Source organism: Vanessa cardui, chromosome 10 (assembly GCF_905220365.1).
Source record: "Vanessa cardui chromosome 10, ilVanCard2.1, whole genome shotgun sequence".
NCBI lineage: Eukaryota > Metazoa > Arthropoda > Insecta > Lepidoptera > Nymphalidae > Vanessa > Vanessa cardui.
The window spans coordinates 8,042,422-8,064,525 of record NC_061132.1 but is presented as its reverse complement, the minus strand read 5'-3'; the positions used below and the strand labels follow the sequence as shown (position 1 = coordinate 8,064,525).

The 22,104-nt window shown below is 29.8% G+C and overlaps 4 protein-coding genes across 8 annotated transcripts; 2 read left to right on the top strand and 2 right to left on the bottom strand.

Annotated features, from left to right (window-relative positions):
* Positions 1 to 73: 73 nt before the first annotated feature.
* Positions 74 to 3,516, top strand: LOC124532935 (ubiquitin-conjugating enzyme E2 G1). Of its 2 annotated transcripts, none has more exons than XM_047108067.1 (5): positions 74 to 241; positions 613 to 715; positions 1,073 to 1,170; positions 1,546 to 1,724; positions 2,859 to 3,516. In XM_047108067.1, the coding sequence occupies exons 1-5, from the start codon at positions 196 to 198 to the stop codon at positions 2,937 to 2,939; spliced, it is 507 nt and encodes a 168-aa protein (XP_046964023.1). In that variant the 5' UTR covers positions 74 to 195; the 3' UTR covers positions 2,940 to 3,516. The 2 variants fall into 2 exon arrangements, with proteins under 2 accessions (XP_046964023.1, XP_046964022.1); XM_047108066.1 differs by having other exon boundaries at positions 2,624 to 3,516.
* A 497-nt stretch (positions 3,517 to 4,013) lies between these two features.
* LOC124532933 (cell cycle checkpoint control protein RAD9A) lies at positions 4,014 to 6,033 on the bottom strand. 3 transcript variants are annotated; one of them, XM_047108062.1, is made up of 3 exons: positions 5,465 to 6,033; positions 5,279 to 5,388; positions 4,014 to 4,865 (listed from the first exon to the last, which is right to left on the bottom strand). In XM_047108062.1, exons 2-3 carry the CDS (start codon positions 5,302 to 5,304, stop codon positions 4,121 to 4,123), a joined length of 771 nt encoding a protein of 256 aa, XP_046964018.1. In that variant the 5' UTR covers positions 5,305 to 5,388; positions 5,465 to 6,033; the 3' UTR covers positions 4,014 to 4,120. The 3 variants fall into 3 exon arrangements, with proteins under 3 accessions (XP_046964018.1, XP_046964017.1, XP_046964016.1); XM_047108061.1 differs by having other exon boundaries at positions 5,279 to 5,394; positions 5,465 to 6,032; XM_047108060.1 differs by having other exon boundaries at positions 4,989 to 5,394; positions 5,465 to 6,027.
* LOC124532934 (cell cycle checkpoint protein RAD1) lies at positions 5,620 to 9,823 on the top strand. 2 transcript variants are annotated; one of them, XM_047108065.1, is made up of 7 exons: positions 5,620 to 5,725; positions 6,579 to 7,022; positions 7,230 to 7,367; positions 7,772 to 7,875; positions 8,623 to 8,854; positions 9,164 to 9,295; positions 9,534 to 9,823. In XM_047108065.1, the coding sequence occupies exons 2-7, from the start codon at positions 6,930 to 6,932 to the stop codon at positions 9,645 to 9,647; spliced, it is 813 nt and encodes a 270-aa protein (XP_046964021.1). In that variant the 5' UTR covers positions 5,620 to 5,725; positions 6,579 to 6,929; the 3' UTR covers positions 9,648 to 9,823. The 2 variants fall into 2 exon arrangements, with proteins under 2 accessions (XP_046964021.1, XP_046964020.1); XM_047108064.1 differs by lacking the exon at positions 5,620 to 5,725 and adding an exon at positions 6,126 to 6,143.
* A 2,313-nt stretch (positions 9,824 to 12,136) lies between these two features.
* LOC124532932 (SH2B adapter protein 1) lies at positions 12,137 to 18,292 on the bottom strand. Its single transcript, XM_047108059.1, has 5 exons — positions 17,447 to 18,292; positions 17,102 to 17,333; positions 16,795 to 16,991; positions 16,350 to 16,538; positions 12,137 to 14,066 (listed from the first exon to the last, which is right to left on the bottom strand). The coding sequence occupies exons 1-5, from the start codon at positions 18,128 to 18,130 to the stop codon at positions 13,908 to 13,910; spliced, it is 1,461 nt and encodes a 486-aa protein (XP_046964015.1). The 5' UTR covers positions 18,131 to 18,292; the 3' UTR covers positions 12,137 to 13,907.
* Positions 18,293 to 22,104: the final 3,812 nt, after the last annotated feature.

Sequence of the window (22,104 nt, the reverse complement as noted above, 5' to 3'; positions counted from 1 at the left end):
TATTTAGCTTTTATTATTTTCTTTTTTTTTATCTTTTGGAAACATTTATATGTATTTGTCATATTATGGTAACACTCATGTACCGGAAACAAGCACAGCTCATATGTTTCACAACCTGCACAAATTCAGCCAGCCATCTTTTGTGGAAAAATCATTTGTTTCGTGTCGTCAGGGTAAATTTCATAATTGTAATTAATGTCAGAGCCACAGTCCTCGCTTTTATTAAAAAAGCAATTAGCAGGTATGTGTAATATAAGATTATTTTTATCACAATTTTAAAAATGGTTAAAGTGAGAGCGTTAGGCGACATAACTATTCGTGCAATCATTGACCTTAGCGAGATGAATTTAGGGTATTTTTGCAGTTTTCGAAACTTATTAATTTTTAATAATCATTTGTCAATACCTACGTTTCGGGCTTTTACGTTTAAAGTGATAAATAAGTGCAAATAAAATCAATATTTGCCGCAGTGACAGGCACTGGTATCCAAAGACAAATAATAATGAGGCATTTCAGTTTGAACTTGGCAAAGTTTCACATTACGTTTATAAAATGTATACGATTTGAATAAAAATATTTAAGAAGATGAGTCATTCTGTGCTTTTCTTTCAGAACTGAACAAAAATCCAGTAGAAGGTTTTTCTGCTGGGTTGATAGATGACAATGACATTTACAGATGGGAGGTCCTTATTATTGGCCCTCCAGACACATTATAGTAAGTTATTAAATTAAAACATAACAATAATGATTAGCAGAAATGAAAAAAATGCATGTGTTATATTACAAACTAACTGGGTCATCAAAAATTATCCTAACACTGCAGTGTCTTTAATAACTAAGCAAATTTAATTTAGAAACAAGTTATTAGTCATAATAGATATTATTTGATTCATATTTAATCTCAAATAATTATATATATCATTATTGAAAAAAAGTTTTAGATAAATGCAGATTATGCAACAATATCATTAAAATTCCAGCATACATGTATACAACATCAGTGAAATTATTTATTAATTATTAAAACATTGCATGAGGAATTATTTTTAAATTCTGTTGATATATTTTACAGTGAAGGTGGATTCTTTAAGGCACATTTACATTTTCCAAAAGAATACCCTTTGAGACCACCTAGGATGAAGTTTGTCACAGAAATTTGGCATCCAAATAGTGAGTAATAATCAAATTTTAATTTTATAATTAACAGACATTGTTTTTATGTTAGACTTCTAGTATTTTACTTGTAGACAGTGCTAGTTGATTTCAGGTGGTAACTGAAGAAAAAGGTAACAAAAAGAATAAATAAAGAATATATTTTCTGTGATTATAACCATTTTGCTACAATATGATTGATATTGTCTGTTATCTACTACTACTCTTTTAATATTGTCGAATATACTTGCCACTATAATAACAATACCACTAGTATTTTTGTTTTCTTACAATGTCTTCTATAATGTAAAAGTATTTTATTATACTTTATAAATTTGTTCAGTGTAATTGCTTATCATTTAGTGTTATATTTAATGACTTTAAAAATTCCAGTTGAAAAGAATGGTGATGTATGCATATCAATACTGCATGAGCCAGGTGATGACAAGTGGGGCTATGAAAAAGCCTCTGAGAGATGGCTGCCCGTCCACACAGTGGAAACTATTCTCATAAGTGTTATTTCTATGTTGGCTGATCCAAATGACGAGAGTCCTGCTAATGTTGATGCAGCTGTAAGTATTTCCTTTGAAAACAAATATTGAATTAATAACTAATCAAATTAAAGATATTACTGTTTTATCCCAAATAGAGCAAACTGTTAAGGAGAATATTTTATTCATTTGTATATTTCAACTTTACATAATTTTGTGCCTTTGCTTACTCTTATAACAGTTACACAACAAAAGTTTTATTGAAGTAGTGGACTTTATAACATCAGTTTAGTCTAAAAACTTTAGTTTTGATATTAATTAATGTCTTGCTTAATGATATAATAGTATTAAATGTAATTAAGATATTGTGATAAGAAAACTTTGTTTTAATATTAAAACATTTAAAGTTTTTTTTATAGCTTTCTTTATTTCAATTGGAGATATGAAACTTAGCAGACTTAAAAGAGGGCTTTATCTTGAATATAATTTTAAAAATGTATATAACACTATTACTATCATTATTAATTTTATAACAATTATGTAATTAGTTTCAAAACAATAAGAAATGATAAAAAAAAAACTCCTGTGATAAATACTTAAAGGTTTGTCAAGTGCACTTTGATCACTTTTTTATTTAAAGTTTGTATGAAGTATTATTTAGTTGTCATTTAAATTATCAATAGTAATCATTACATATTAAATCATTGTGATTTTTCTTCATATTCACAAAAATATCAATGTATTTTTACTTGCTGTCTTTTTAACAGGTTTTTACTAATACTGTCATAGAACCTCTACTGCAATTCAAATTGTTTCTAATCTATATTCATTACATGGAATGAACTGTTTTAACTATTTGGTTTTTTAATACATTATTGTGTCCTTAAATAAAACTTGAACATATTTTCATAAATAATCTGTTAATAGCAGGTATATATGTATGTTTATTGTACTCAAATTCATGTTATTTGTATCCACAGAAAGAATGGAGAGAGAGGTATTCGGATTTCAAAAAGAAAGTTGCCAGATGTGTTAGGAAAAGTCAAGAAGATTGTTTTTAGGATGGAGAGAAATTTTACAACAGAGTCGTGTTGAAAAAGGGCCATGTGACACCATTAAGACACATATTATGTATTTAACATTAGGTTGCACACTAGCTGGCGTCAAACCAAACTGATAGTAGTAGCTGTGTGCTCATTCTCATTCTTTTTACAGAAGGAATGGAGAGAATCATATTCGGAGTTTAAAAGAAAAGTAGCGCAGTGTGTGAGAAAGAGCCAGGAGGATTGTTCTTAAATAACAGTGCCCTTTTTCATTTATTTATTTGGATAGTGAGTGTTGGGTGAAACAGTTTGGGCATCTTTGCAACCGCAGAGAATCGCCATGATATAGTGCAAGCCCCACCATCTGGGCCAGAGACAATATTGAAATTGATTTAAAATAAATAATTATTGTAATTAAATGGTATCGCTGCCGTATTTTATAAATAATAAATTAAAGGTAGAACTTGAGGTCTTTTTCATCTTTTTTAAGACATGTTAGCTAGCTATTGTTATGATAATTAAATGGTGTATGATATTTTTTTTCTACAGAAAATGAATCTGCATTAAAGATTACTTTGTCGATCTCTTTATAGTAAAACCAAATTGTAACAGTAATTTAATTATTACTCTTAGTAAAAATGTTTTCATAAACATGACTGTCACATCAATCACAAAAATTTGTAAAAAGGTTTTTGTAAAATTGTAAGTTACCATAGTTTATGTAATGATTCATTTGTATTGTTCGAGATCAGTTTCTGAAAAATATTTTGTGTTGCTAGTAGTGAAATTAAAACCAATTATATCAATGAATAAATGCGAATTTTGTAAAATTATCTTTTTATAATGGTATACCTTGCCCATATTCTGCACTTAAGCATATGAAGCACAGATATGTTATGATGTTATAATAATATATAAGCTATTTTATATATTTAAAATTTTAAACTTATTTTTGCAGCGTAACCATTGCTTCGAGTATTTGAATTGAATTAATATTAAACCATGTAATGTTATGACAACAATAAATGGGTGATTGATAAACATGTGGCATAATATGGTTTAGTCACTAATGAAAATTTCCCATAAAAATCCACTTATTCACTTGCCTAATTGTTACTTTAGTTTTAACTATTGCCGTGGAAGTAGATAAAATATATCATCAATAATACCAATGGTTCCTTTATAGATTGGAATTATTAACCATAAAATTTAATGTTGTATTAATCAATTGAAAATATTTATAATTATGCCCTGAAATATTGATTTGTGAAGTGTGTACATTATTTACTTGTATGTATATTTTTATTATAAAATCATAATGCAGTGAAAAGGTTATTTCATTTTTATTATATTATTAGTTTAACAACACATATGAGTAATAACAGTTAAATTATCAAACTTAAAGTTTTTTATTTACACATTTGCTTAGTAAACTTAGTCACTATCAGAATTCTCAGCTAACACCACTCCTTGTATACTCCTTGGATCAAAAGTGCTTTCAAAGCATCTTTTAAATACTGATTTTATTTTAATACGAGATGTTGGTGATGCAGGAATATCATCGCAGTGCATATTTCGCTCAACAAAATGTACCTGGCTCACATTTTGTCCATTTAAGTCTTCTTTTCTAGTGCTGACATCTTCTGGCATCTCAATATCATTAAATAAATGTGAATCATCTTCTAAACATTTTGTTATTTCTGCATCCATGTGGGGTTTTTTCTTTGCAGAACTTTCATAAGGACTAGAATTTTCTTTTCGTTTCTTATCTATTCTAGAGCTAGTTTGGCTTGAAGCCTGGGTTGCCACATCTGGTTTTGATGTTGCTAACACAAAATGTGCTTCAAAAGTACTTCCATTGTGCACAATAAAAACTGCAGGCTTTCCGGTTACTTCAAAGTGCAGTTGAAGAGGTAGGCTTAAAGCTTCTGCAAATGCTAACAATGCTCGGAACTCTTTGAGAGTAAATGTGATTATTGTTTCAGCTCCTATTATGTAACTATCGAATTCAGATGGTTTGATATTTATTTGAGTTCTGATTATTTTACATAAATCTAAATTAGAATCAATGTAGTTACGCATTAAGAGGGATTGGGACGACACCTCCAATGTTACCTGGTCATCTGAATTTTGAAAATTACTAAGAGCTTCAGTAAGCATTCTTTGGGAAGATGTTATCCTAAAATAAGATTTTCAATTATGGATGGGTATTACAACTGTTCTTATAGTAATAGAACATATTTGAGTCTAATATTTTATACACTTCTCTCAATAATATCTTAGAAAAAAAAATTATAATCACCTGTTAGGCACAAGATCTTTGGTGTAAATTGCTTGCATAGCTTTACAGTCTAATATGGACACATAATGTGTTTTAACTATGCCATACTTGCATTTTAGTTGGAATATCAACTTACAAGTTACTGGATCAAGCTTTATTTCAAGATTTTCTACTTGTTTATCCATATGTGTAGGAGACTTAAAAGTATGTAATGCAGATTTCATAGATATTTTGCATTTTAGACCCTCGTTTTCTTCAGTTGAATAAAAGTTATAATTAAAATAAGAAAAAAAATTCTTATTAAATTTTACCATTGCATAGGCACTTTCAGCAGCATTGAGAGTCCTTAAGAGTATACAATCCGATAGAGATTCCAAATACAATTCATCTCCGAATCTTGCTAAAGCATGTATTGTTCTACCTAGAACTTGAAAAATGTTTATAGATCAGTATAGAAGTTCACTTAAAGTTCAACAATATTTAGTAAAATAAGTAACCTTTTACGTTCGGCCCTGGTATATGACATTTCATTTTTTACTGCGAATTCAGTCTTTATATTACACAGACATTTTAAATAATATTATTTAATTTCTTATGTTTAAATTATTACAGTTTGTTTGGAAGGAAAACATATTTGACAATCTGTCAACTACTAAGGTTTAAGTTTGTCGGCTCTCGAGCCTCAGATGTCATCTGCCGACTGCCCGACGCCCGTTGTTGCGCTCAGCGCTGTCCTACAGCTTCATAGTGCTTCGTAGGTAAATAGGTATTCCATCTTCTAAAAACCGACCTGAATCGATTACGTTATTTATGATAATATTGTCGTAGAGCGTTACTTATTTTAATTGCTCTGTAGCGTTTTTTCTCGTTCGATTGTACGAAATAGTTAATAGATAAATCGACAGCAAACAGAATTATAGCTTATTTATTAAGATTCTTTTAAGAAATTGTTTTTTTAGATATATATAAAATATTTAAATATTTTGAGTGCCAATGCCTTTATTCAAAAGTTGCTGCTTACTATTAACCTGTATCTGTATAATATATGGTTTTGTTTTAAACTTTAGAAATTTAATACCACAAATTGTAGAACATACATCAACGGTTATACTTTGTAGTGTACAACCGTTATTGTAATTTGTATGTAGTAGGTACCACAGATAATTTTCACTTATGGTATGTAACTAATAACTACCTATATGCTCAAACGTCAAAAATGGTACCTCATACGTTTGAACTTTGAAATTACTTAGCTTTTATTTAAATTTCGTGATATAAACTATTTTTATATTTAGTATGCAATTATAATTAAGAGCATAGAGTGATGTATCTCTAACTCTTAATGAGTTGTTTAATAAGTTTTATGTGTGACAACTTCTAGGTTTAAATGATTGTGGCTCTTAATATTATTAATAATATAGTACAAGTGTCTCTTGTCTTGTAACTTGTAATATGAACAATTCCTCAAAAATTCCAATAGTAGCAGAAAGTATTTTAAATTATATTGAAAAAAGAATCAAACAGTCAAATGTATTTGAATGTAAATAGTTTATCTTTTTATTTTTTTATATCTGAAGTTGAAATAAAATGTATATAGGAAAAATTATAAAGTTTCAGATGAAGATTTGCTAAGTCTTTATTCAATTTTTGGACCTGTATTTCAACGTGCTTTGGATATATTGGAAAAATATTCTACCCTCGAAACATATTCCACCACAAATAAAGTACGAATTTTGATAGAAGTTAAAGGTGAAAACGACCAGTGCTATCGAATCTTCCCAAACATAAATTTCTGTTCCTGTCGAGCTTTTAAACATCAAGTTATAGACAAGAAAACACAATTAACATGTAAACATGTGTTAGTTGGAAGAATAGCTTGTATCTTGGGCAAGACTGTTGATCAAGAAGTCACTCAAGAACAGTATTTAATGCTTGTGAAGTCTATTTTTGAATTTGATCAAAATGGATGACGGGACATCAGAATATTATTTTACAGCTTCTATGGATACAGGAAAATCTTTGTATAGTTTATTAAAAGCAATACAATTTCAAGAGGTATGTTATTTAAAATACCTTCTTTCAAATAAACAGCTTATAATAATGATTATATCCTGTTGACATGATCTGATAGCCAATCTCAAGGATTCTCAATAGTGTAGGAGTCATTATCTTTTTTATTTCTTTTAATTCTTGAATTAAATTAAAATTTTGCAATAAGAAATGGCTCATTGACATGAATAGTTTTCAAATGTGTTGTTCCAGTGTGCTGTATTTAGTGCTATGTCTGAGGGATTAAAATTAACAGTTGAAGAAGGAAAATGTGTGCAAGCCTCTGCTTACATCCCTGCAGATAATTTCACTGAGTATCATGTCAGAACGGATGTGGATGTCATGTTTAAGGTAAGTAGGGATTAAAATTTAGCTAGATCATAAAATAGATGTGTAAACTTTGGTGTTCCAGACAGTTGTGAACTTTAATTTTGTCTGTCTAACATGTATTATTTCATGGCAAGTTCCAATTCCAGCGAAGATTAGCTGATTTTAATAAATATCAGATAAGCTTCACTGGATATTATGATATGCTGATAAGAGCTAATAAGACAAATTGTAAACTGCCACACCAAAAAAAAATAGTGAAAAGGCCATCGGCAACTGTGATACCTTGGATATAATACACATAAAAAAGCATTGGTTTTCAGACAAATATGATTTTTTTTATACCAATAGAGATCTATTATTGTTTTAAAACATAGATTTGTGTTTGATATGAATTTTTGCATTAAGTAATTAATTGATTATTTCAGATAAGTATAGCAGTGCTCACAGAATGTTTAAACATATTTGGTGCTAGTGAAGAGTCCAGTTTGAAGATGTACTACAGAAGTGAAGGATCACCTTTGCTGCTTGTGTAAATATTATTTGTACTATTAATTTATGAATATATTATTTGTACTATATATTTATGTATTTATGAATGAAAAACAATACTCTTAAAAGATAACATATGTTGGATTTACTGACAGAACTATCAACTTTTATTAAAAGTTAGTCTTTGTTATTATACTTGGTGGTAGGGCTTTGTGCAAGCCCATCTGGGTAGGTATGACCGAGTGGGTCCTACCAACCATTTTCATATTATTCATATCAGTTATTCTACCGCCAAATAACAGTACTTAGTATTGTTGTGTTCCGGTCTGAAGGGTGAGTGAGCCAGTGTTACTACAGGCACAAGGGACATAACATCTTATTTCCCAAGGTTGGTGGCACATTGACAATGTAAGGAATAGTTAATATTTCTTACAGCGTCATTGTCTATGGGCGATGGTGACCACTTACCAGGTGGCCCATATGCTTGTCCGCCAACCTATACCATAAAAATAAAAAAAATAAAATGTTATATGCGTATAGTAGACAATTACAAAATATTCAACATATATGTATTTTTTACTTGATAATATTGCATTTGAACTCATGAATGAACATTAAATTTTTGAATGTATTTCTCTTGCCTAAAAGTGTAAAATCTCCATATTTTATAGAGATTTCAAAATTACTAATGCAAAGTTAAGTCCAAACTAAAGCTGATTTACTTGAGGTTAAACAGTGATTTACTTAAATTTAAGGATCATTAATATTGTTTTTAGTATCTGTGTAGCTTGCAGCCACAGTCTGTACACAATGTGATGACAGACTGCGAAATATCAACTCAAACAGCAGATTCTGTTCTCGACTTGAAGGATGAGGATGCATCAGAAGTTGCTAAGCTAGTTTTAAAAGCAACTGCCTTTTTAGGCTTGCTGGCAGATCTAGAAAGATCTTGTGATATCATTGAGCTCAATTTATCACCAGATCATCCCAATGTCAGTATCATTACATATGGGATGCAGGTATGTATTTTTAATCTTGAAAACTTCTAAATAACAAATATATCAAGATAGAAGATGAACCTTAAGCCTGGCAACCAAGATTGAGATCTGCTGCTTAAAAATATCATTTATAAATTGGTAACAACAGCCATGACAAGTTACTATGTTAATAACACTTCAGTTGGAAAGGGGTGAGATGTGATATAAAGTTAGTAAGCACATTGTTTAAGCAAATCTTATCTGTATAATTCTATCTTGATATATTTTTTAAGCTTTAACCTCCTTTACATTAAGTACACTTTTAAGGAATTTAAAAATAATCTCTTATAGGATAGATCTTGTATTGATGTTCCGAAATCTGCAGACATGGTTGAAAGCTTTAGCTGTGATCAGCCTGTTACTCTAAAATACCAACTACCGCACATAAGACTCATTATGAAGGCATTAGCAATATCTTCTAAGGTATGTTCCAAGTATTACATAAAACAAAAATTTAGGAAAGAAGGAGTGTAATATATATTTTTATATATAATTACATGTAACAGAATTATTATAAAAAAGGCTTAATTATATTACACAATACTTTAATTATCTAATATATCATTAAAACAGTGATCAGCTATGCATGTAGCAAGGTTTTATGCACATATATAGGAACTTTAATATAATTTTAACTGTAGTAATTTATACAACTTTGCAGGTAGTATTAAGATGCAGTTCCAATGGTATTTTACTGCTGCAACTAAAATTAGAAAAAGAAGATCAAAGACAAATGTTTTCAGAATTTTACATATTACCGTTATTAGATGATTAAAATCATAAGCTTTTGAAATTTGATCCAATTATTCTGTGTACAGGATTATGAAATAAATAACTGCATCCAATTTATTTGTCAGAATAAAATTGGTGTTGTAGTGTACCCGACCATAATGCCCTTGTTACTAGAAAATATTTTGTTTTAAAAAATAAAAAGACATATTGTGCAAAATATATTGTTTTATTCTTTTACCAAAAAATTACATGCACCTTACATACGGAATGTTACATTACCCAGTGTACTATCTAAAACGACAACAAAAAATTGAGCCACGGTTATAAATGCAATCATTGACCATAGACAATCTTAGTATAGAGTATCGTAAACTAAAGTGATAAAGTTGGCTTTGTAGTAAAATGTATAGGTACGTTTATTTATTAAAAAATAATATCAAATATGGTCAACATTATATTAAAGTTAATCTTGCAATAAGCATTCACTAAGTCAAGTTTTTAAAACAAACACTATTTTGATATCTAATTACATGTACTCAGAAAGTCAACCAAATACAAGTGCAAAGCGATGCAATTTTTATTCTTTTAATTGGTGTTTATTTAATAGCATATAATACTTATAAAAATAAGTAGTTATTAATGTTACCAGTTTAAATTATCAAATTATATATTGATTATACAATTATGAATTAAATTATAAAACACGGGTTTACCTTGAATGTTAAGGGTTAATGATTATTGAAATCAAGTTCTGTTTTCTGTTTCGAATGACGATTGTTTTTTCGGGCAATAATGATGCTTTTTCCTGATGATATTTGCGATTCACATGATTTGAATTATAGTTTTAAAGTAACATATATGTATAAATATGAATTAATATTACTTGAATTAAATTTGCTCGCTATGCATTTATGTTGCTCGTGAAATAAACTTTTAACTGATTTTAAATTAAATCAAAGAGTATTATTTTTTTTAGAAAATACTTTTTAGAATACTTAATATATAAAAGTTATTTACACATTACTAATAATACACTTCTACGAAATTGTATACATCAATTTGAACGTTATTACAAGACAACAATGATTGTAATCGCGTAACACTATTTGGCATGTAACATTTTTATGACTTAATTCTACTTATCCATTAATCAAACATAGAATACAATTTCATTATTTTGAACTAGTGCCCGCAATTAGCATACGAACATGCGTATAATTTCATCTTAAACCACGTTTAAATTCAGCCACGCACTGTTATTCTTAATTCACAAAATTATATCGTAAAACCTATTCCAATCACAAAGAACGTAGAGATAAAAAACGTTTAGAACTTATTCATTCAATTAGATATAATAATAGATCCGCTCTATTATGCGTTCCAGTAGACAGTTTATGATTAAAAAATCTTTATTAAATTACGATACTCTAGTCTGTACCATACCATAACATTAGTGGATAGATAGATGGTGGACGAGCATATGGGCCACCTGATGGTAAGTGGTCACCATTACCTATAGACAATGACCACCAACCTTGGGAACTAAGATGTTATGTCCTTTGTGCCTAGCTACACTGGCTCACTCACCCTTCAAACCGGAACACAACAATACTGAGTACTGTTATTTGGCGGTAGAATAACCGATGAGTGTGTGGTACCTACTCAGACGGGCTTGCACAAAGCCCTACCACCACCGTTGGCCGAAATTCAAATCTATTTTACGAATACCTTAAAGTATTCAAGATATCGATCGATCACAGTTGATTGTCTTTAATCTTGTGATTGGAATAGACAATAGTAGCGTTAAGTATCAATTCGCAGGACACTCTGTTCACTGCTGTAACTTCAGCTTGAATTTATATTTGGCATAAGAGTTAACAAGGTGCTATTGATAGCAATAGTTGTTGCTATCAAATATTTGAAGCGGATTGATAAACCTTGCAGTCGATAAGTTAGTATCATTGAGTATTATGCTGCATAGGTCCATAATACCTACTGATTTACAACAACAAAACAAATATTTGATAGCACCACTTCTTATCCGTGGTCGATGAAACACATAAGCATGTCAAAATGTCCCATTCCAAGTAGAATCTTTCAATATCCTTGGTTCTAAGCACTATGTATCTTTTGTACGGACAAAACCCTGCGACTTAATTCCTTTACATCATTAGCGTGACAATAAATTTAACCTAATTATCATTCAATTCCAACAACATTTTATAGTAATTTATAGTTACGGGCGATATTTCGTCGTACTTTTAAAGTTCTCCGTTAATTTCTCTATACAACTTATCTTATATTTTACTAGTATTAGTCTTTGAAATCAGTTCAAGATCATTGTTTATATTTTAATATCTTCGACTGACTGCAAGAAGTCATTTGTTATTATTTATTTACATTGTTTACTATAATAGTATAAAAGCATATAATTATTTTTCAAAATAACTATACACCATTTTACAAAAAGCCTTTTATAGTGTTTGCAGTAAAAAAAAATCTGATTATAATGCACTTCGTTTTTTTTTGCTCCAAATAATGATTTCTTGCAATAAGTCGCTGATATCGATCATTTAACACCCAAGCTAAGTTTTTACAACATCAATGGTATATTATGTTTTAATTACACATGTTAATTCAGATAATTAATAAAAAAAAATAGAAAATTATAATTTATATTCAAATAAATATAACTTCTTAAATTCCTAAGCGTACTCAGTGGAAAAGTAAATTAATAAAACTATTTCAAGAATTAAAAAAAAAACTTTGTGCCTATTTTTTTCTTCATGTTTACGTTTTAAGCTATAGTTGAGTACGCCTAGTAACATCCCCCATATGGATATACTATATCCTATACTAGGTATATGTCATGACTAGATTTATTATACATTTATTACGCCTCATACTCCAACGTAACACTGCCTGTCTTCAGTAATAAAATAAGCTTTCAACATTTTATGCTATGAAAATATTGATTTTTTACAATCACCATGAACTCAAGAAATAGATTTTCATTAAATTTCATCAAGAAAATTAAATGGAATTTTCATAAATTATTAGTCTAGAGATATCAATGTTAACATTTTTTATCTGTATCCATTTCAAGACGCGTTAAATTTTTAACAGTGATAGTTTTTTTTTTTCTAAAACGTGACAAGTAATTGAACACTTCTTGATATTATTTATGTATTTTTTCTAAGATTACGGATATACTGTAATCCCCGATTTTTTTATTAAATACTTACTCTATTGGCAGTTACGTTGAATACCTTTAAGTCGATTTAATGTAAACTGATTCAATGGACTATTAGTTTATGATGAAATTACCAATAACTACTCTTGACTCAAAGATCAATTCAAAATATTTTATCGTTTTATATTGATATAACGCGAGATAATGTGTACGCGCGGTAGAGAAAGGTCAACATCCTTGTAAATTAAATGTTTAATATACATATTGAAACATTTACTTGCACCATTCGATATGATAATATAAAAATAAATCAAATAACGTGTTAATAAAACCCGCGAATACATAAAGCTGATTACAAGTGCATTTATAGTTGAGCAAGCTCTTAAAATTAACAACAATTCCTCATTGAAACAATATTGACGACATTTAGTAAAAAATATCGATAAATTAACAGATTTGTATCTTTTAAAAAGAAACTAATACATCGACAAACTAAAAATTCATATGCTCATTGGTAATTGTATTATGATTTTACGCAAGGGTTTAATTTAACAATTCGTACAATTATATCGAAAAGTGCATATTAAGCTAATTACTTAAAATTAGGTAATAAATAAGAGCAGGCTAAGCCTTTTTGCTTAATATAAAATACTTACTTAAATTTCAAGCAACAAAATTCGTACTAAATTTCAACGATTCTAAATAATGATTCAATTGCATTATTATGCAAATATAATCGTTTTTTTATTTTTTTTATTTTAACCAGTCATGATATTATTAAGAAATATAATCCTATTTGAAATCGAAATTTGTTTACACTTTGATCGATATATAAATGTTTACATAACTTTTATTTTTTTAGCTAAGTTGTTTATACACATTAAACTATTATGTTATATTGCACATAAAATAGCAGTTTTTATTAAAAAATGAAAAATTTCATTCAACTATTTGTATATTGCAGGTTAAAATATAATTGAGGAATATTGCACTAATGTTGCCATTTTAGACGTTCCTTTAATCGTAAAATAAATTAAGACAATAAATACTAAATGAACAGAAACATTTCAAACGTTCGAAATTGTAAATACTTAAATGAATAGACTTACTTCATGCAGCGCCATTGCGATCTAACGTCGACGGACGTAGATTGCAGAGTACATACTGATTGTCTACCGCACGTATGTCGTGGTGAGCACCGCTCGCTACCAAGAGCGCTTCGAGTTCCGCGCGACGCATGCGCACATCGCTTCCATGCGAAACACCCAGCTGAAAACATTCGACCTCAAAGAGTTTGTACGTAATAGATTCATGTACCACCAATAAATCAAATAAAGATTGCTTTTAAGATATTAAGAAAATACATTAATAAAATATAATAAAAAGGCGAGTAAAAAGTTAAGCCTTAATATATATTAAGACAATTTTATATTTCTTTTTAATAAAGATAAAAAAAATTATATATATTACAAATATACAAAACAGTATGAGAAAAGCAAGAGTCGAAATGAACTTACCAGTAGATATATGTACAAATGTAACAGCAAACACAGGCAACTAAAATGAAATCTAGCAAAATAAAAAACAAAGCCATTCAGCAAAATAAGATTTAATAATAAAATTTACAACCAAGAAATACGATTAAAGCTTGAAAGAACATAAGTTCGTTTTGTACAAAATATTAACAACAATTAATATTATAAATTTATTATTATGAATTATAATAGGACAGTGACATATTCTTAGAAGCCCAAAATATATAAAACCTTACTCTGTATAATAAAGCTAGTTTTAACTGGTAATTATCTTGTCTATTGGTGACCAATTAAAAAAACTTATTTTGTTACAAAAACCGGACTGTGATGTGAATAAGTGTTTGCAATAATGAGAGATGTGGTTTAAAGTCTGTCCAATTTTTATGTTTATTAGACTTTATATTAGTCAATCTAATTGAATGGAAAACCACTCAGCAATCAGGGTCATTTTTCAGAAAGTTTTAATTTAGTAAGAAATTTGGATAATTTCATTATTTTATGATATATATTTATATATTAATATTTTTTTTGTAAACCAATCCGCGGGGTAATATTATAATTAAAAAGAATTTATAATCCTAATGTCTTCATTAATAATGTTAGCTACTTAATAAATATAATTATTTTTTACAGCTGTCAATAAATAAAATGCATATCCAGGAATCAATAGTCAAACTCGATAACATAAAAAACCTTGCTAATATTGCCTTTTAAAACAAGAAAACCTATTATAACACATCTTATATTATAATTTTTAAATTACTTATTGTTTAAAATAATATATTTTATGCAATAAAATGTTCCAAACTCAGTGCTGTAATTTTTTAAAATTAAATATTATGGCAGTATAACATCAGCACCATATTTATTTTTTCTTGTTGACTTTAGTTGAGCACTATAATTAATATAATGTTTAATGACACCATTCATGTCATAGTATATAAAGTATATTAATTGTATACCTGATAACTAAAAAAGCAGAATAAAAATAATCCTTAAACTCATAAGTTGAATTTGGTTGAATAAAAGTAATTCAAACCAAAAAAAAAGAAAGATTTTAGTCAATAGAATAAAAAATTGGCAATAGTTCCGATTAAACTTCGGAACATGAATTCGTAAAAAGACTGTATTTGAAAAATTATTACTACATTAAAATTATAACCTAACCTATATTTACAAGATTCATTAAAAGACAATTTTATTCTTAACAGATGCACCTATACATATAAAACTGTTTTTATGTTAATTTTATTTATAACCCACAGTTTAAACAGAAATAGCACATTTTAGTAAAAATCAAAACATACTTAAAATAGGCATTGCCATTATTAACACAAAGAATGCTGAGCAAAAGAAACTATGTACAAGCTAAGAAAAAAACAACAACTAGGCAAGTAGGTACAACATTAATAGCAACAAGATAATAATATGTACACAAAAATGTCATGTAGACATTACATAACTGAAGTGAGTGAGACAAAAATTTTGCTAAAAAGCATATACTTTATCAAATTTATGTGTGTTACACATTTCATATAATTTTATGAAATAATAAATATATTATATACCAAGACTTTCGGTGGGATAAAAGCCTCTATAGATATTCATATAGCCAAACTCGGTACAAATGTTTTTATTAATATTAGACAATAACTATATAGTCATTAATAAATCAGTTTTTTGTCTCAACTCAATTATGAAATAAAGATGAATTCATTACAAATTAAAATTCAGTCACAAAAATAAACTTATTTTTGTTCATACTTAATTTTAATTGTCAAATAAATACTACTGAAATGAATGAGCAGTTTTATATATATTTAATGATGTCCTTCACATCTCAATATATAGCATTCAAGATTTAGCTTAAATAGAAGCAACTCATTGATATTTTCTTTTTTAATACAATATTTAAAGCAAATTATACATATGTAAATTTTAAAGAGAATATTATAATCATTAAGTTTACAAAACTGCTTATTCATGAGAACTATGAAACCGTTTGTGAGAGGCTCACTTGTTGCCGGTTGCCGTCCTGGCAGACCACATATTCGGTGAGTGTCACGTCAGCAGCTCCACCGGATTCCAAAGGGATTGGATTTGCTCTGAAGTGTTCCAGCATATCATGAACGTTAGGGAACCACAGGTGCTGGACTCGACACTGACCTGCATCACTGAGGGTCATTCGAAGATGTTTTGCCCGACCCTATATGGAATGTATTAAAGTGTAAGTGATTAGTAAGTAATCTTTTTGTTTTAAATAAATATTTTAGCTAATTTAAGTTTAGCTTCCCATCTTTTGTTTAAATTATATATGGCATACATATTATCAGTGCTATCTTTAAATTTAATTCAACACTGTAACATGATGATTTAAAAGTGCTTTTATGAGCCTATATGAATAAAAAAAAATTTACTTTTATTTTATCATTTGAGTAAATGCATAAAAACTCGAATATTACCTGAAAATTGAAAGTGAGTACATATTCCCCTCGTCTTGTTTCACTCTGCCGCACCAAGTAACAACCATGTGCAGCTGCCCCACCGGCTAGAACACAAGCTGCCGCCGCAGCTCGTGCTAATGTACCATGGAACCATGGCCATTCTGCTAGAGATAGACGTGGTGACGATGGCTCGCAAACTTCCTCTGCTATTGAACCTAAAATGTTATTTATTTATGTTTTTATTATCATGAATTTATTTTATAGTAAGATCCTACTGATATGGATAAGATTTTTAGTATGTGGGAAGTACATAATGAATTCATACCCAACTCAGCTTCTTCCGGTGTATCTGTTGCTAGGTCTATGTTACTTGTACTGGATGGCAAATCTCTTCTTGGAGGCAGATCAGGTGGTGCTGGTTCTGGTAAACCAGCTAAAGCTTCAGGGGGTGGTTGAGTTGTAGGAGCTGATCTCATACAATATTTTATAGTGGCTAACCATGACTTCATGTCATCTACGTCTGCAGCTTCTATTACATATTCCATATTATTGTCAGCCTGGAAGAAATTAAAAGGACAAATTAACACATATTTAAATACCAATTTAAACTTTTTAAATAACTAAATAATAGAAAGTCTTTCAAAAAAGTGAGTCTTTAGTGAATACTTACTTTTAGGACAAATGTATTTTCATGATCTGGCATTTCCAATGCAGTGGTTTCTCGTGCTTCTGATATCAGGAAACAGAACACCCCACTTCTAGGTTTTTGTGCTTTTGGTGGTGAATAGAACTCCAACATGTAGCCACCGACAGTTTTTACAAGAGCTAGTCTACATTTCTCCCATTTCTGAGGACCTCCTGGTTGCTCAAGGCTCTCTGGAGTTAAATAATTAACAAGACCCTCTTTTCGACATTCCACAACTATCTTAGCTAATTTAGTCTTATGTTTATTTAAATTTGACGACAATTCTACCTCGTCGGAATGCTGCTTATGAAACAAACCCTTACCACGACGCAAGCCCTTAAAAGACAATCTGCGAAAAAACGGTTTGTGTTGTGTTTTGGGAGAGTCCGTATCCTCAGAATAATCGCTTTCATCGTGGCCCGTATGAGTGCCATTTGGTAATTTGTATTGCGTTTTTAGCTTACAAAATTCAAAGTCGAACTGTTCCGAAAAACATTCTACAAATTTCTTAAGAAATTCCTTTTGAGAAATTGGCCGTGCTGCAACTTCACCAGTGCCGGTTTGAATATATTGTAAGCAAGCCTTGGCGAAGTCCTGAGCGGCGGTTTTAGCTTGACGCTCGCAGAACTCGACCCATCCGTCGGGGTCGCCGTCGGACGGGCCGGCCATGGCAAGCAATTTCTTTAAGAGCTCCACTTGGATGGCGAATATTAATATTTTTAAAACATAACACTTTTTGTAAAGCACTGAAATAACGTTTATCACTAATTATATGACAATTTCGCAATCAAAATAAATTTCATGATGCTCACTAGTATCTTGCGAAAACAATTTTTGTTGCCATATAGAAAATGTATTTGTAATATTGTCACAATATATTTGCTAACTAAAGAAAGTTTTGATAATAATGTATTTTAATATTATTTCACGTTTGTATCTTAATTCGTTATAACTTTTTAAAAAAAAACTTTTATTTTGAAAATTTCAAATTACTAGAGACATCTGACGAAGGGGAAAATGTTAAATATTTGGTTATTTCTATACCCATTTAGTAGATGGCGTTTACTTCAACTGTGTTTATCTAACGTTTGATACATCGCTGATAAATGAAATAAGTGAAAAGGTTCACAAAACTTTAAACCGTAATTCTCACACATATATTGTGAAATTGAATAATTAATTAGTTTCTTTCCTAATAATGATGGACCAAGTTAGTGACTGATTGCGTAATCTTATATGAACTTTTGTAGCTTCGTTTTTAACTTCATAAAATATACATAAATATTTTATTTCTTTAATCAAACAATATAATATAGATACATATGTTCCACTTTAACGATCCGACTGAAAATTTGCTTTACCTGCATATTTTTTTTATATACATATTCATTATCCACTTTTTTTAATTTCCCATTATATTGTTAAAAAACAATATGTTTTAGAATTGTAAAACAGTAGTATATAAATGAAGTCTAAGTATAATAATATTTTTAATAGGTTCCTTTGATACGCACATTGAAATTAGTTGCCCCATAGTCACCCTACATACACGCTTCAGGTAGATACCGAGAAATGCGTTCCTCAAAAACTCTGTTTTAAATTTATTTGGGTTTCTTGGATTTGTGTCTCAGAAACCCTCAGCAGCTAAGGTACTAAGGTACTAAGTTATTTAATTGGGCTAGTTAATGATTATTAAAATCGACCATAATTGAGGAAGAAATACCTTTGCCATTTTTACAGAAAGGTAGAAAAACGGCTGATTATATTATGTAATCTTTTTTAAAACAAAGCATACATTGCTTCAATAAAAGTCCATCATACTTACTGGCCATCTATACTGTTTTATATAACTACTTAATTAGAACAAAAAGAGTTTATTTTACTATTATAAATTTACCTTGGTGTTTATTTAATTATTGCAATGTTTCTTTGTGAGGTTTATGGTACGAATTAATTTAAAATCATAGGAATATTTAACGCCTACCTGCCAGTGTACAACTATTCTAGTCTAATTATCCCTGGGTTGACTGTCTTACTTGTCCACTGGCTAGATAAGTCCCCCTTTTCGACTGTGTATTCTTTTGATCAGCGTCACCGGTCGGTTTAGAATATTCAAGCCTGGACATTGAGGACCTATTTAAGAGATCAGAGTACACACGTCCCAAGGGTGCCTGAGAGGCCGAACCTTAGGACGCCATCGTCGCCGGGAGAGAGAAATGACGCGTGCATTCGTCATACGCCTAGGCGTTGTCCGTAAATAAGTGGTACCTCGACCCCACCATCGGGATCGGTATTTTTTTATCTGCGCACATATTAATGTCATCGGCAGTGAGTTTGTCGGCTGAGTCGTGCAAGACCTTGGTATCGTATAGGATATAAGTCTAGCCCGAAGTTTGGGAATTGAAAATGTATCCCGTGATTCGGAAAGCAAATAGATCCAACGGATCCAAATAAGTCCCTTGGTCCTGTGTCTGCACGCTTTCCATCCGTGTAGGATCAATTAATGCAGTAATATTATATTATTCTTTGCTAATTTATCCTATTTAAAACATTATGTTTTTAAAATTTTAGAGAAAGTGTTCAGGCTTGCAAGTTAGGGAAGTTTATTTTTAAAACAATGTTTTTATTACTCATTTCGGTTGTGTCGAATATAATGAATAATAAATCGTCAAGCCGTTTAAATAAGACAAAATCACTTGATTAATACTAAAGAGTATCTTTGTTTTGAAACCTTAGAGGATAGAGATTTTTTTTTAATTTTTATGGCACCTAAGTCCCTGGGTGATTTTTTATGAAATTAATTAATATTATTTTGTTAATACTAATTAATTTAATAAAATTGTTATTATAATGAACTAAAAAGTACTTGATATATATAAGCGCTATTTAAATTTTGATTTGCAATTCAGACTCGTATTTTTGGTAGATATGTATTATTTCACGATATTTATATAAACAGATTAGGAAAAAATCGTGTAATAATAAGATGTAGGCAATTAATACCTACAGGCGATAGAGTTGTTTTATCAATTATTAAACTTGATAAATATAAAAAGTGTTAATTCCTTTTAGAGATATCCTATCTATAGATGTAGAGATTGTGTTTAGCTTTAGATGGAGGCTAATAAAAATAGTTCTTGTTGAACCGAAAATATTGAGGGCTATTTAAATGCGTCATCGGTATTGGGCAGAGTATGTATGATCGTAAATCTGTAGGGTTACCAGTGTGAACACACTGTAGCCATGACCGTTTTTTAAATCGAATTATTTATTAAGAATTTAAAAATGGTTATTTAATAAAAATAATTTAAATTACAATTATATATATACTTATATGTGTATATATTTGCAGTGTTTTGGTTAATAGCTTCACTCAATAAGGCAAAGCATACTTGGAAGCTTCTCATTGGACTGGACAGATGTCGTCTTATGCAAAGCAACCTGGCGATCACCAAGATCTAATTCGGTCCTACATAACATGAGCATCATCGGCGAGACACCCCAAAATCGCGGCGCTCTTGGATTTGTACATTTTCTGCAACCAGTGTTATGATAGGCCTGCCTGGGAAAAATTAAAGACCAATATATATATATTTTTTAATTTATGGACTATCTAATATTTACTGTCAAATAATTGGAAACCTAAAAGTTGTTGTCGATTGATATTTGTTGCAATCGTTTTGATTCAGGTAAGTGAATGCTGGCTAACAAAAAATATATTTTGTGACTAATAGTACTGGTACCAGTTATGCTAATTTTCGTGGAATAATATTAATTTGGTATCGCCTGATTTGGTAGCCCTGTCTGACGTTTTGTGTCAAATTTCCAATAATCTTATTTTGGCGCGCATCAGACGCATCGATGACGGAAATATGGGAGACATGTTGCGAACGACGCGCGTCGCGCACGCGCACTGCGGCCGTTCACCTGAACCGCGACGATAGCTTTATGACACTCTATATTTTGCACAGATAAAAATAATAAGCACCTTGAAATAATATAGTACATTGTATATGTATCATATCGAATACTATACTGTCTTAACGATACGCCCAGCATAGTTTTTTTAGAAAAAATCTAAGTTAAAGTCATCAAAGTTCTTGTTATTGAAACACGTAACTGTAATACCTAATCCCATGAAAATAATTTTGTGATTTCCATAGTTATATGTATGCTGTAAGAATATATTATATCTACGACAATTTTTTGGACCTCTCTTGTTAAAGATTTGGGGGTTTGAACATTTCATGAAAGTCACTTCGAGAATGTTTTAACTTCCTCTAAGAGTGCTTTAATGTACTATGTATAAGGTTTTATTATAAATATTGAAGCTCGGTAATTTTAAGAAAAGAAAAATTAAATAATATATGTTTAATTCACATTTTTTGTAATACAGTAACAAAATAAATATGTAGTAACAAGACATTCCAATTCAAAATTATAGCTGTCAGTTATTCTGAAAATAATTAACAAAACCGATAATTATACTCTATTCCGACCATAAAAAGAAAAATACAAATAAACAACATTTGATAGTAAATTGAGGCGATATCATTCGTCGATAGCTTGATTAATCTGTAACAATCCCTACAGATTTGCAAAAACGATACATTTTGAACGTTGACGAAACTGTTATCGGAATT

What these genes read in the sequence shown, in the direction of transcription:
- LOC124532934 (XM_047108065.1), top strand. Translation starts at nt 6,930, where the DNA reads ATGGATGACGGGACATCAGAATATTATTTTACAGCTTCTATGGATACA. An exon ending in AAGCAATACAATTTCAAGAG is followed by an intron (nt 7,023 to 7,229) that starts GTATGTTATTTA and finishes GTGTTGTTCCAG; the next exon opens with TGTGCTGTATTTAGTGCTAT. An exon ending in TCATTACATATGGGATGCAG is followed by an intron (nt 8,855 to 9,163) that starts GTATGTATTTTT and finishes AATCTCTTATAG; the next exon opens with GATAGATCTTGTATTGATGT.
- LOC124532935 (XM_047108067.1), top strand. Translation starts at nt 196, where the DNA reads ATGTCAGAGCCACAGTCCTCGCTTTTATTAAAAAAGCAATTAGCAG. An exon ending in ATTAAAAAAGCAATTAGCAG is followed by an intron (nt 242 to 612) that starts GTATGTGTAATA and finishes CTTTTCTTTCAG; the next exon opens with AACTGAACAAAAATCCAGTA. An exon ending in GGCCCTCCAGACACATTATA is followed by an intron (nt 716 to 1,072) that starts GTAAGTTATTAA and finishes TATATTTTACAG; the next exon opens with TGAAGGTGGATTCTTTAAGG.
- LOC124532932 (XM_047108059.1), bottom strand. Translation starts at nt 18,130, where the DNA reads ATGGCCGGCCCGTCCGACGGCGACCCCGACGGATGGGTCGAGTTCTGC. An exon ending in AAAATACATTTGTCCTAAAA is followed by an intron (nt 17,334 to 17,446) that starts GTAAGTATTCAC and finishes AATTTCTTCCAG; the next exon opens with GCTGACAATAATATGGAATA. An exon ending in TACTCACTTTCAATTTTCAG is followed by an intron (nt 16,539 to 16,794) that starts GTAATATTCGAG and finishes CATTCCATATAG; the next exon opens with GGTCGGGCAAAACATCTTCG.
- LOC124532933 (XM_047108060.1), bottom strand. Translation starts at nt 5,498, where the DNA reads ATGAAATGTCATATACCAGGGCCGAACGTAAAAG. An exon ending in ACCAGGGCCGAACGTAAAAG is followed by an intron (nt 5,395 to 5,464) that starts GTTACTTATTTT and finishes ACATTTTTCAAG; the next exon opens with TTCTAGGTAGAACAATACAT. An exon ending in AAAGATCTTGTGCCTAACAG is followed by an intron (nt 4,866 to 4,988) that starts GTGATTATAATT and finishes ATCTTATTTTAG; the next exon opens with GATAACATCTTCCCAAAGAA.